Below are 13664 nucleotides of genomic sequence, written 5' to 3'. Positions count from 1 at the left end.
TATACATGTACAATAATCAATGAGAGTAAATGTTCTAAGAAATAGCTCATTTAACACTATGTATCTTCAAGAGCTTGAGGTGTAACTTGTCACCACACGAGCTAGAAAACTAACTGATTGATTGGGATAAACTGATTCTCAATATATTAATCCATTTGCTGCTATAGTTAGTGAATAAATTTGGCTAATAAATTGTTATTGGTCTATTAAAGCTATCAACTAGAATGATACATGAGTCAAGAGGATTGCACACACTTTATTTAAGGGACTTTTATATTAAAATTTTAAGTAAAGTATTAATTGGGAGCGGTACACATTTTAGGTACCTTGGCCAGCCTGAGTTGGATGCCCTCCCCCCTTTCTACCTTTTCATTTTCTCCTGTTAATCAAGAAGAGTGTCTTCATGGTGAGAAGATCTCCAAGGGATTCAAGAAGACTTGGAGAAGAAGAAGTAGAGAGCCAAGAGCACCTTGATCTCATGGATACTTCTGTAGTTTGGACACGTGAATCACTTTAGAACACTCTCTAAGTGATAAAGTCAAGGGTGGAACAAGTTTCCCACATCGTATGTGAGGTTTAATTTTTTTATAGATCAATTTAGAATTGATTTAGATTTCCGCTGCTTAGAAAAGTGTTTTTCAGCCTTCAATCCAGCCACAGAATGTGACATAGTTGACATTACCTTTTTAATCTTTGTGATGTTCCAAAACCTGGAAGATACAAATCAAAATGTAAATCCATTAATGTGGCATAGAAAGATCAACCCAGAAGGAAACCAATCTAGCCATGAATTATTTGGTTTACTCCTCATAGCAAATAATCATAAACTATATATATATGTAGATTATTCCCCAAAAATCTGCACCCTTATCATTGAAGTTTTTGGACTTCTAGGCACTGAAAGACCTTCAATAGCATATAAACCCATCTCAAAATATTTACACTAAGAAAACCATCAATGATACAATATAGAGAAGGGGGAGGAGGGAGCGAAAAAGATGAAAGGGATAAAGAGTAGGAGAGAGATTGGGTGATGCGTCTGAAAATCATTTCTATCCCATTACTTTTGAGAGTTTTAGCGACTATTACATGTCAGAGTTCCCATCCAAAATAATAAACACATCATAATTCATACACCAAAATCAATAATTTTTTAATTTCTTTGACAGAAAACCCACTGAGCTTTTTACAGAAACAAAATAGGCCAAATAAGTGATGGGTACAAAAGCTTCATTATTAATGTAATGACTGAACTTAAGTGCCTTTCATCATTCTTTGCGCAAAATAATTTCCCTGAAATTATGAAACTTATTCATCTTAAATACCCTATTTTCAGTGTTTTAATATCATAGGAGAGGACAGGGACTGGACGCAGATTGGTAGGGAGAGAGATAGATAGATGATTGATAGATTGATAGAGAGAGAAAAGAGATAGATTCCAACTTCAATGAGCTCAGAAAGAGAGGGGGAAGAGAGAACTGTAACTTTGACGAGGAGTTTGCAGGGGGAGGATACAGAAAAAGGAGAGAGAGAGAGAAAGAGGGAGAGAGTAGGCATCGGGGATCAGATCAGATCGGATAGTTCAAATCTTGATCGAAAGTTTCGAACGAACAAATGCCGATTAGAACTGATCTGTTCGAATCTTTTGAGCGAACAGACCCTTTGTTTGTGTTCGATCGAAAGTTTCGAACGAACAATTTGGTTCATTTGTGTTAGATCGTCCATTTGTTCCAACTGTTCGAACAAGTTCGAACAAATGGCCAGCGGGCGCCAGCGACCGCCAGGGGCTTTCTCTCTGGCGTCAACTGCTGGGCGCCGCTGGGCACCGCTGGGCACCGCTGGGCGCCGCTGGGCGCCTGCTGGTGACCGCTGGTGACTGCTGGGCGCTGCTGGCGGTCGCTGGCCGCCGCTGGCTAACCCAGTAATGCAGGAGCCGAAGTGAACACTGAATTCAGATTTGAACATTAGATTCAATCCGATTCAAATCGGACCGAATTCGAACATTCGATCCGAACGTCCAGCTTGTTTGAAAAATCCGATCCAAACCCGCAGATCGGGTTCGGATCGGATGTGAACTAGACAGATCGGTGTTCGAATGATCTGCTCCGATCCGATCGAACATTTGAAAGATCTGTCCAAATCCCTGATGTCAAGGAGGGAGAGATGATGAGAGCTAGTGAGAGAGAGAGAGAGTGATAGAGTGAGAGAGAGAAAGAGAGAAAGAGAGAGATAGAGCAAGAGAGAGAAACAGAGAGCGAGAGCAAGAGTGAAAGAGAGAGAGAGAGAATGACGAAAGAGAGAGAAAGAGAGGGAGAGACAGGATGAGAGAGACCGACTGAGAGGGGGAGAGAATGACGAAAGAGAGAGAAAGAGAGGGAGAGACAGGATGACAGAGACCGACTGAGAGGGGGAGAGAATGACGAAAGAGAGAGAAAGAGAGGGAGAGACAGGATGAGAGAGACCGACTGAGAGGGGGAGAGAATGACGAAAGAGAGAGAAAGAGAGGGAGAGACAGGATGACAGAGACCGACTGAGAGGGGGACTGGGGGAGAGAGTGACGAAAGAGAGAGAAAGAGAGGGATAGACAGGATGATAGTGACCAGCAGAGAGGGGGAGAGAATGAGAGGGAGAGAGGATGTTAAGAGAGAGAGCGCGAGAGAGGAAGAATGAATGAGAGAGAAAGACAGGATGAGAGGGAGAAAGAGATGGAGAAAATAAGAGCAAGATAGAAAGAGAGAGACGGAGAGAATTTGAAAGAGATACAGACTTAGAGAGCGAATGAGAGAGAAAGAGAGAGTGTGAATCAGAGCGAAAGAGAGAAAGGAAAAAGATAGAGAGAGAACGAGAGAGAGATGGAGAAAGAGAGAATGAGGGAGAGAGAGATAAAAACCTGGAATCTAAACGATGAGGTCGCAGACGGCAACCTTCTCCCAGGATTCGAGCGTTTTGTCACTGGTATCCGTCTTGTAAAGAGCGAGGGCGGCAATAGAGAAGTCGCTCCCGACAAGCTCCCCGTCTATCGTTTCCGCCATCGCCGCCGCACGTCTCCTCTCCTCCTCACTCAACTCGCCGTAAAGCAGGCTCAGATGAGGCATGTACCCACCTCCCTCAACCCCTGCACCACACACCCAAGCTCGTACCAGAAAATCAAACAAGACGAAGAGAGACCTTGAACCCATAAAAGAACAGTCTTTGCAAGGAAGAAGAACAGTCCCCACCGAACAGCTCGCAGCAGCTCGACCTTACGGCTACGACCTGCGAGAGATATACGGCGGATTAAAAAAGAAGAGTCTTTGAAGAAAGAAGAAGAAGAAGAAGAAGAAGAAGAAGACGAAGGTAATTGAAGAAGAAGAAGAAGACGGTAATTGAAGAAGAAGAAGAAGAAGACGACGGTAACTGAAGAAGAAGAAGACGAAGAAGAAGAAGAAGAAGAAGACGGTAAAAGAAGAAGAAGAAGAAGAAGAAGATAAGACGACGGTGACTGAAGAAGAAGAAGAAGAAGACGACGGTGATTGAAGAAGAAGAAGAAGAAGACGACAATTGAAAAAGAAGAAGACGGTAATTGAAGAAGAAGAAGAAGACGGCAATTGAGGAAGAAGAAGACGGTAATTGCAGAAGGATCGACGAGACCTCTGGAGAGGGATCGACGAGGAGATAGACGCATTGGAAGAAGGAATTGCCGCGAGAGACAGCGGTGGAGCGGGCGGTGTATGGGCCGACGATTGCGCTGGCGGCGTGGAGGTTTCGGAGGGCAGCTTCGTGGGTGAGGCGGGTGGCGCCGACGATGGTGATGTGGGGTTCGAACTCTGGGCCGCCGAATTCCTTCCTCAGCGCCTTCATCACCCTCTTCACCCGTTCGGACACCGCCTCCTGCGGCAACGCCCACACAGAGTAGATCGCCTCCGCCATCGCCACACGGATCGAACCAGGGAGACGCCCTGCCCTCTCCTGTACTATCACCCGTCCTGACGAAACCGCAGAAGGGCAACGCTGTTTGGTGATTTTCTTGACAAGTAGTCAAAATACGCCAAGATCCCACAGAAGGATATTCGATCCGAACAGATCGGATATTATTATCGAACAGTTCGCCAAAAAATGACAATTTGCTCTCTATCTCACATCCTCTCTCTCTCTCGTTCTCTCCCTCCCTCTCTCATCCTCTCTCCCTCTCTCTCTCTCGTGCTCTCTCTCTCGTGCTCGCTCACTCTCTCTCTCTCGTTTGCTCCCCGACTCTCTCATGCTCTCTCTCTTTCTCGTTCTCTCCCTCCCTCTCTCATCCTCTCTCCCTCCCTCTCTCATCCTCTCATCCTCTCTCCCTCTCTCTCTCTCGTGCTCTCTCTCTCTCTCGTGCTCGCTCACTCTCTCTCTCTCGTTTGCTCCCCGACTCTCTCATGCTCTCTCTCTTTCTCGTTCTCGCTCTCTCTCATGCTCTCTCTCTTTCTCGTTCTCTCTCTCTCATGCTCTCTCTCTCTTTCTCGTTCTCTCTCTCTCTCATGCTCTCTCTCTTTCTCGTTCTCTCTCTCTCTCATGCTCTCTCTCTTTCTCGTTCTCTCTCTCTCTCATGCTCTCTCTCTTTCTCGTTCTCTCTCTCTCTCATGCTCTCTCCCTTTCTCGTTCTCTCTCTCTCTCATGCTCTCTCTCTTTCTCGTTCACTCTCTCTCTCATGCTCTCTCTCTTTCTCGTTCTCTCTCTCTCTCTCTCACACACTCTCTCTCTCTCTATCTCTCTCTTTCTCTCGGTGTACCGAACTCTCTCTCCCTCAGCATATCACAGTACTAAGGATCGGGGATTCGATCTGATCGCTCGAGTGTTCAGAGAATGTGGTTTTGCCTTGGATGCCATATAAATTCATCAAAAAGTATTGGTTCAGAGAATTTTAGCTGTTTCAAATCGATTAACCCAACATATTTATCATCCCTTTCAAGATAGTTGTTTTTCTCCAATGTGGGTTTTGTTTACTCTTATCCCAATAGTGTTGGTTGATTCTTGTGCTTGGTGGGATACATATTTTAAGCTGAATTAAGTTAGGATCCTCAACAGATGCTTCCATGGTGGCCGTCATGTTTAACTTGCCAAATAGTATCTGATTGACATTTATATTTTACCAACAACATGTAATGGGTTTTGAAATGTCATATAAATTTCAAGTCCAAATTCGAAAGCTTGGGCTGTTGACTGGATGGCCAAAAATGAAATGTGAGTTGCATAATTTGAAACACATGAAATTAGTTGCCTTCAAATGCAAAATACTCGAAACGAACTAATCTCAAACCTATTGACTGGTTATTGATTTGGAATACTACACATTGAAAATTCATCAACATATAATTATGATTTTTCATCAGAATGAATGAAGATGTTGTAGTCTTCAATTGATTTCTTAAATGTCTCTGATCTACCAAGGCATGAGTGGCATGTACATGTCCTTCAGGGATTTTTATGGTTAAGTGCACTATATTTTACTCAAGGAAAAGTTTTTAAACATAAAAATTAATAATCCAGATCCATGTGTTATATTTCTGGGTCCCTTTCAAATTTTCCTTCAATTTTTCTCTTATCTCTCTCTCTAGACTCAAATTTCTTTCTCATAAACTCAATTCCATGTCTCAACTGCATGTCCCTAAAAGTTCGTAAATGGATTCATTCATTTTTTAAAATTTCATAGTCTAGTGGTGCATTTTATTTTTCTTGGATTCAATATTTTAAAGGACCCAGTGCAATAATGTGATCTATGCCACTCTCATCCCATTCCTTTCAATGATCTATATCCGGGCTAGGCCAAAAATTGACTTAGTTAGGAATCCTTTCTCTCTAAAGCTCGATTTGGCTTAGCTTTACGTGTCCTCAACTTATCTGCTCCCAAATAGCACACAACACTACCAACCATTTGCAGGGGTATATTTTCGCATTAAAATTACCTAAAAAGTAGAAAAAATACACACCGTATTTTTATCTTTCTGATTGTTAAACTTTAGTTTTTTCACAATTTTTAAATCTTATCTTTCTAATTGTAAGATCAAATTCATAAAATAAAATATTGGAAATATTCTGTAAATTGTAAATAAATATTTCTAAAAAGTTCATAATTATTCTTTCTTTGTGATTTTTATTTAATATATCTTAATAAAAATAATTCAGACTGTTTAATAATTATGTTTTGAGATACCAGTGAAAAGTGTAATTTTTAGCTAACTCATACTGGGAGAATATTCATTTTGAAGAAGAGTATAGGTTTTATTAGCAAGGCATTGCTAATAAAGTTTTTTATATTTTATGAAATAGTATTAATCTACCCACTCCCTTTTGTTTTTCGGACTTAACCAAGTTTTGGTTGAGTCTGGAGCCTTAAATAGTATTTATCATTTCCATCAAGTTTTCTTTGAATTTAATTCTTAAAAAGCAACACAACATCTAAAAGATATGTACTTTATTTACACATTTAAATAATATTGGACAAATAATGTGAATAAAATTTTTATAAAATTATTTTTAACTTGCGAGCTTAGTTCTCTCATTACCAGCTAACAAAAGATTGAAAATTAAACTAGCGCTTGCCAGTACATTGACGAATCACCCTATATTATTTATATAGTATTAATTGGAAAATCATTATATAATATTGTTTGAGTTTAAATTAGAACAATAGTATAAAAAACCTAAGGTTGTACTTGTTAAATGACAGAAACAAATAGAGAGAGAGAGACAGATAGATAGAGGTAGGACGTGGGAGAGGTAATAATCCTAATTTCTGGACAGAAGTATCCTTATAGACTGAAATAGAGAGAGAGAGAAAAGGATCCTTGTATTTCAATAGGGATAGACAGAGAAAGATTATCAAAGAGAAAGAGAGACAGAGACAGTGAGAGATGTAGATATAGAGAGGGAAAGAGACAAATAATTCTGGAGAGAAAGAGAGATATGGTGATAGAGTAAGAAAGAGGGAGATAGTGATAGAGAGAGAAAGAGATAGAGATAAAGAGAGTGAAAGAGATAGGGAGCGATAGAGATATATAGATAGAAATATATAGAGAGAGATAGAGAGAGAGATTTAGACAAGGTTGGACATCTAGGATCGAGGAGAAGTCAGGCTAGACCAAACCAGGACAGTAGGTCTCCCATTTGAGGGTGGACCGATTGGTTGACTAGGTTTAGGTCCAAGGGTCAAACTAGACCAAAACTAGAAATAAATCAATGAATATTTATTTAATACTTTTTGTAAAAAATTAAAAATATTAAATCCAACGTGTGGGACAGAGTCCTATTGAGCGCATCATAGCCATGGCATATTGCATGGTCTGAAAGCACCCACTTGATGGAAGAGTTCTTCATCGAAGTATTAAATGGAGATATTATCACTGCACCCCATGGGATCTTCATCATAATCATTATCATCATCATATCTCTATGATATGATTATTTCTTCCTTCTCTATTCACCCTTCGAAAGTTCTACATGAAAGGGAGGTGTGGAGGGAGAAAGGTCTATAGAGAGAGAAGATGGAAAGAAGGGAAGGAAGTGCAAGGACATTCATTAATAACGGTTCTAAAGCTGGCTATGTAGATAATTAGCACAACCATCAACATAAATATTTTACTTTGACTTTAATGTCAACTAGCCAACCTGAGCAGACTAGGACAGAACTGGGATTAAACAAAACCGGAGCTGAACGAGACCAAACTTTTGGTAAGGTTTAGGTCTTTCATACCAATTAGGAGTGGACTGGGACTGTCAAACTGGTGGCGAGGACGTCAACGCATCGACACCGGACGCGTCACCACTGTCATCTGAAGTCAACACGACCGCTGAAGACACGCCACCATCGTCACCGGATCAAGTCAACGAGCCAGCGTCAGGCACGTCTCCACCCACGCGCACCCCTTTGTGCGTCGTGACACGTCGCCAAAGGCAGATCCAGAACTGCCCCTTGACGTGACACGAAACTACGCCGCTCGTCTTTATTTTTATTTCTTTTAACTGCATTTTCTCTTTCCTCCAAGGCCTATATGTATAGGCCATTGTTTCAAGAAATAGTTAGGTAGTCATTATTCAAGAATTGAGTTTGTTTTAACTCTTCTTCGAGGACTACCCAGCCTCCCCTATCCCTTCTCCACCTCTATCGCCGCACTGCCGCCTTCGCTGCCTTGCGTCGCTGGCCGCCTTCCTCCCCTTCCTCTTTCCCCCTCTCCATCTCTCTCTTTCTCTCTTTCCCTCTTGTCTCTCTTCTCTCTTCCTCTTCCTTCCCTTCCTTTATCCTCTTCTATCTTCTACCACCCCACCTAGGGCTGTTTGAGGCTGCTGCCCATGGCCGCCCGCCCAGGGCCACCCAGGACAGCCCTAGGGCGCTCGCCCAAGGGCCACCCAAGGTCACCGCCCAGGACAACTTTAGGCCGCCTGGCCAGGGCCGCCCAAGCCGCTGCCCACGACAGCCAAGGCGCCCACCCAGGGCCGCCCAAGGCTGCCGCCCAGGACAGCCCTAGGCCGTCGCCCAAGACAGCCCTACGCCGCCCGCCTAGGGCCACCCAAGGCCACCGCCCAGGGCCGCCCAAGACCGTCTGCACCAACACCCTGCGTTGGCCACTCCAGCGATCGCACACATCATCCTCGCCGGCGCTCACGCGCGATCCAGCCAAGTTCATTCAATTGCCTCTGCCCACTGTTCATTCATGGCCATCACTCCTTCATCATGCTCCCTGCCAGGGCCATCCAATGCCCAGAACGCCCAGATTTCTCGTCTAGTGGGCCATACAACGCCCGGAACACCCAATTACATCACGACTTGGATTTCCCGCAATCTCTTCACGCACTCCGGTGCCTAGGTACGCCTGAACTCTTTGGTGTCGAAGTGTTCCTCGTCCAGTGTTCCATGATAGTCCTTCCACTGCCAATAGAATTGAACTGATTTGGAATTTCCCAAAATTCTTCCCTTCATGAGATTTCCCGCAGACGTGAATTCGAGTATTGAATTTGGTGCTTCGGCATCGTCGTAGTGGTTGAAGACAGTACTCCCGCCCTCGACGATGAACGGGGCTGCACCACCATTATTCCATCGGCTTTGGGTTTTTGAATTCGATCATGTGAATTTGCGGTTCATTTTATCGTTCTACCCTAACCCGTATTGCATTCCCACCCGTTGTTATCACACCGGTCTCCCAGTCGTCTACTCCCTTAGTCGTCCTGCATCACAAACCTCAGATATAAATAAAGATATATAGTGAATGAGAGAGATAGAGATAGATAGCGAAAGAGTGAGATGGCAAAAGATAGATAGAGATAGATAGCTAATGAGAGAGAGAGATATAGAGATCAAGAGCGAGACAGAGATAAAAATAGATATAGAGACAAAAATAGAGGTACATAGAGATAGATATAGAGATAAAGATAGAGATAGAGACAAAGATAGAGGTACATAGAGATAGATATAAAGATAGAGATAAAGACAAAGCTAGAGATAGATAAGTAGATGTAGATATAGCGAGATAGCAAATGAGAGAGAGATAAAGAGATGTATATCTAGAGATAGAGAGTGATATATATATATAGATTCATATATATATATAGAGAGAGAAATGCCGTCACACAAACTGGCTCTGTTCTGAGAACCATGGAGCTAGAGACGCAATCTATCGACGCCTTTTTCAGTGCCTGCATTACACCGGCGACGCCTTCTTTGATGGTTTTTCTCATTTTCTTTATTGATGAATGGCCTTGTAATTCTGATGTATCCCTTGAAAATAAGATAAGAAAATTGAATGTCAAATAAATAATACACATGTCATATCATTGTATCCCATGTTTACATGTGGTCTGATAGTTATCCACTAACATGTTCCCAAATGTCACGATTCAGATAAAATATGATTGGCATAGTTAGGATATTGAGATGGGAATGAATTGCCTCTCACATCAAACCTTTTTCCCTCTTTACTCTGTAACTTTGAGTGGATTCAATGTAATTAGGTCGATGAGTTTGGATTTACACCATGTGGCTTTGTCTCTTGTTTCATAAAATATGATTGGTCCACATCACCCCTTCCATTTAAAAATAGATTTTTTTTTTTGTTAACCATTGGTCATTACAGTGTTGTGACTTTTGATGCCATAATGGTACATTTGTTGTAATGGTTCTTGCTGGGATGCTATATTTCAAAGAATTAAAAACTATTTTCAGCCTTACAATAATATATTTGCATGATTGTGATGTCGGAGGATTAATAAAAATATACAAGGATTCCAAAAATTATTTTATTCAAGAATAAGATGTAAAAAAGGCCTTCAAAATATCACAAAATGCACAAAAATCAGACAGTCATCCTTAAAATGTATTTAATCATTTTAAGGTTGAAACACACATGAATAATCATTTAAATGTGAATATGTAAATTTAGTGACACAAATAAATTGAGTGACACAGATTTAACTCGAGTGACGTTAACCTAATATTCCTTGATGCATCAATCCGATATAATTATATGGATTTCAAAAAACTCACGTATATATCTTCTTTAATTCTAATAAAATAAATCATCTTTGTTATTTTTTATGTGAGATTTTTATCACATACTCTAAGAATATGTCCAATGAGTTGTGAGTTATGAAGATATCCTGACAAGATGATCACCTGTCATCAAAACACATATACTTACCATTCCTACTTATGGAATAGTTAGAAGGAAATCAAAATATTATGAATGAAAATCACATCAAGCTCCCACTCCTATGTAAGTATGATCGATCCCATATCCAATAATGTAGAGGCAATAAGTGATAGTTTAACATATTTGAAGATTAAGCTTTAAAGGCATTTTAGCTCAGTGCTTTAATGTCTGTTTTGATGAACGTTCAAGGTGATGCATACTTCAATAAGGGTTGTGATCAAAGCACAATAGGCCCTCGGTTAACTAGTTGATGATTCTAAGTGAAGATAAAATCAGAGCCTTAGTTATATTAAAATGCTACTTGGTTTGACCATACACTGAACAAGTCAAATCATGTATTTAGGACTTGTAGATTCTATGATATGAAGACAAACATATTTTTTAACATTGTTTAGATATTTGTGTAAATTTGTCTTCATTTGATTTGTTGAATAACTTAATCAAAATCCTAATTACTATCTTTGAGTATTTAAGGCTGAAATTATTGATGATTTTAATGAAAATGAATTACATGAAGATATTATAATCCTATGGTGATATCTTCATTTCAATGATGTGGTAAATATCTTAAATTTTAAGATTATTTTAAAACTCAAATTCTTGGCATAACTGCTAGTTTTTGCTTTGAACTCATGAAACAAATTTTGAACTTATGGCAAAATTGTAAATATAAAAATAAACATAAAAATTATTATTATTTTATAGTTCCTGAGGATCTAAAACCGGAATCCCTTTTGTGGGCCAAATACCTCCGATCTCTACCGTAGGTGCCAAAGAAGAATAAGAGGAAGCCTGAAAAAGAGCAAAAAAGAACATAACCTCCGATACTACAAAAAGAATAAAACTATATCGAAGTCCTAATTGTACATATTTTGTATGATGCCCTTCCAACGTGGATTCACGTAGAACATCGCGCCATCATACGAACATGGTATATAGGATAAATATTAGACCCAAACTGAGAAGTGTTACACCCCCTTGAAATGGGTGCATGTACATCACACCTCCTACGGTGGTTGCAAAAGCTCACAGTGAACTCAAAATAGGCCATGGACTTGGATCTACCAAATGATAAAAATGCCTCTGAGATTTGATCTTAAACCTTTTAGCCCCGGTTGTATCTAAACCTCCCCTTCACCCCTCCCAGGGGTGGATTCATTGCTTGTTCTGTGGTTATCAGTAGCGTGGCCAACCTAATTTATAGAAGTTGTCTGCATGCAGGAGGCACGAGTTTACGAGCATGCAACACTCTCTCTTCTGGTGACGTTGCCGATAACCTCAGAACGAGCAAGATAACAATTGTGCAAAATTATGTTAAAAAAGTGTTCCAGGTGGAATCATCACATTTGGTGCAGGATCAAAAAAGATATTTGAGTTTTAAACATCAAAGGTAAAACACAAATCAAGAATTTCATCCAAAGAAAAATGTGAAGGAGATGAGGACTGAACAAAAAACGACCGCAAACTAGGAGGTATTACTGAAGGGATTTCATAGTTATATTTATGAATTTTTATCAATGAATTAATAATTGAAATAAAAGTACTCTTGTTGAAATACACAAAATTGGTCCTTGTCTTGAATACTATTTTAAGTAGCCATCAATACTAAGTGCTGTTGACTAGATATTTGGGATCACTCAGGTTACGGCTTTGGGGCCCATAAGAAGAAGGCTTTGGGGGACAAGTTTAAGTAGACGAAGCAATGTCATTCCTTGGAAGACTTTGAGGGTTGAGGACGACAAAGATTCATAAACCTTTTCTTTTTTCTTGGTATCCTTGCTCAGCCCTATTTCCAAGTGATTTGCTTGGGGGGCATCTCTACTACTATAATAGGAATACATGTAACCTTCTCGCCTCTGATTGGCTGTCAAATGAGTGAGAGAGAAGAGAGAGAGTGAGAAAGCCCCCTTCCCGCCACCGCGACCCCTATTCCCCGCCGCCCGCGCCCCCTCCCCGCTGCTGTGCCCCCTCTGTGCTGCCACCCCGCAGGCCTCCCACCGCCTCCCGCCCCCCCCTCCCTGCCGCCGTCCCAGCCCTCCCCTGCCCATGCGCTTCCTCCCCACCGCCACCCCCTTCCTCACCGCCTGGGCCCCCTCCCCGCCGCCGGGGGGGAGGGGGCACGAGTGGCAGGGAAGGGGGGTGGCGGCTATGGGGAGGGGGCGCGGGTGGCCGGGTAAGGAAGTCAGGGCGGCGGCGCAAAGGGGGCGCAGGCGGCCGGGGGAGGGGCGGGCCGGCGTCTGGGAGGGGGCGTGGGCAGTCGGGGGAGGGCCGACGTCTGGGAGGGGGCGTGGCCAGTCGGGGGAGGGCCGGGGCGGCGACAGGGAGGGGTGCGGGCGGCCTGGGAAGGGCCGGGGCTGCGGCGTGCGCACATTACCCCACCTCACAAACCCGTGTGCAGTGTGCGGTACGGTGTGTGAATATTCTGTGCGATGCCATGTGCAAAATTTGCACCGCACGAGACGAACGCACGAAAAATTATCTAAAGCAAGCATTGCGAGCGGTCCCCACTTGTTCACACAAACTCAATTAGGGCACATCATCACCTGGGAACAGATACCCCCAAACAGTATTAAGGATTAGCCTAAGCTACCTAAAAAAATAATTTTGTCTCCCATTTTCCCAACCTCATTTCTTAGGTAAAAAAATCCTAGGCCAATTAAAAATAAACATATAATATAAATTGAGGACCTAATTCACCACCCCTTCTTGAGTTATTCCTTGGCCGCCTAAACTAACAATATTAAATGAAAGACTCCAATAGATATAATCAACGTCATAAAAAATAGTGTAGAGACAATAAGTGATATTGGAGGATACCAAATGAAATAGTTCAATAAAATGACCTTCCCTAACAATACTCTGGTTGAGTGCACACTGGCCTCAATGCTTGGGCAGAAGCATTGAGCAGCCTTCACTTGTGTGGTGGAAGTCTCTTTCGCATGCTTGATATTTCTTAGGAGTTAAGGTGGAACTAGGGCTAGGCCCTTAGCAGAACAATGAGACATTTTA

The 13664-nt window shown here is 41.9% G+C and overlaps 1 protein-coding gene across 2 annotated transcripts; it reads right to left on the bottom strand.

Annotated features, from left to right (window-relative positions):
• Positions 1–557: 557 nt before the first annotated feature.
• On the bottom strand, positions 558–4009 carry LOC144700670 (cyclic phosphodiesterase-like). Of its 2 annotated transcripts, none has more exons than XM_078572125.1 (4): positions 3631–4009; positions 3219–3255; positions 2891–3115; positions 558–710 (listed from the first exon to the last, which is right to left on the bottom strand). In XM_078572125.1, the coding sequence occupies exons 1-3, from the start codon at positions 3907–3909 to the stop codon at positions 2898–2900; spliced, it is 534 nt and encodes a 177-aa protein (XP_078428251.1). In that variant the 5' UTR covers positions 3910–4009; the 3' UTR covers positions 558–710; positions 2891–2897. The 2 variants fall into 2 exon arrangements, with proteins under 2 accessions (XP_078428251.1, XP_078428250.1); XM_078572124.1 differs by lacking the exon at positions 558–710 and adding an exon at positions 1099–1293 and having other exon boundaries at positions 3631–4008.
• Between the last annotated feature and the right edge of the window lie 9655 nt (positions 4010–13664).

The sequence above is a fragment of the Wolffia australiana genome, chromosome 3 (assembly GCF_029677425.1).
Source record: "Wolffia australiana isolate 7733 chromosome 3, ASM2967742v1".
Taxonomy (NCBI): domain Eukaryota; kingdom Viridiplantae; phylum Streptophyta; class Magnoliopsida; order Alismatales; family Araceae; genus Wolffia; species Wolffia australiana.
This window is presented reverse-complemented; position numbering and strand designations above follow the sequence as displayed.

Coding starts and splice junctions, on each gene's coding strand:
- LOC144700670 (XM_078572125.1), bottom strand. CDS start 3,909: ATGGCGGAGGCGATCTACTCTGTGTGGGCGTTGCCGCAGGAGGCGGTG. Junction 3,256..3,630: donor TCGTCGATCCCTCTCCAGAG/GTCTCGTCGATC, acceptor TATCTCTCGCAG/GTCGTAGCCGTAAGGTCGAG. Junction 3,116..3,218: donor GAGCTGCTGCGAGCTGTTCG/GTGGGGACTGTT, acceptor TGTGTGGTGCAG/GGGTTGAGGGAGGTGGGTAC.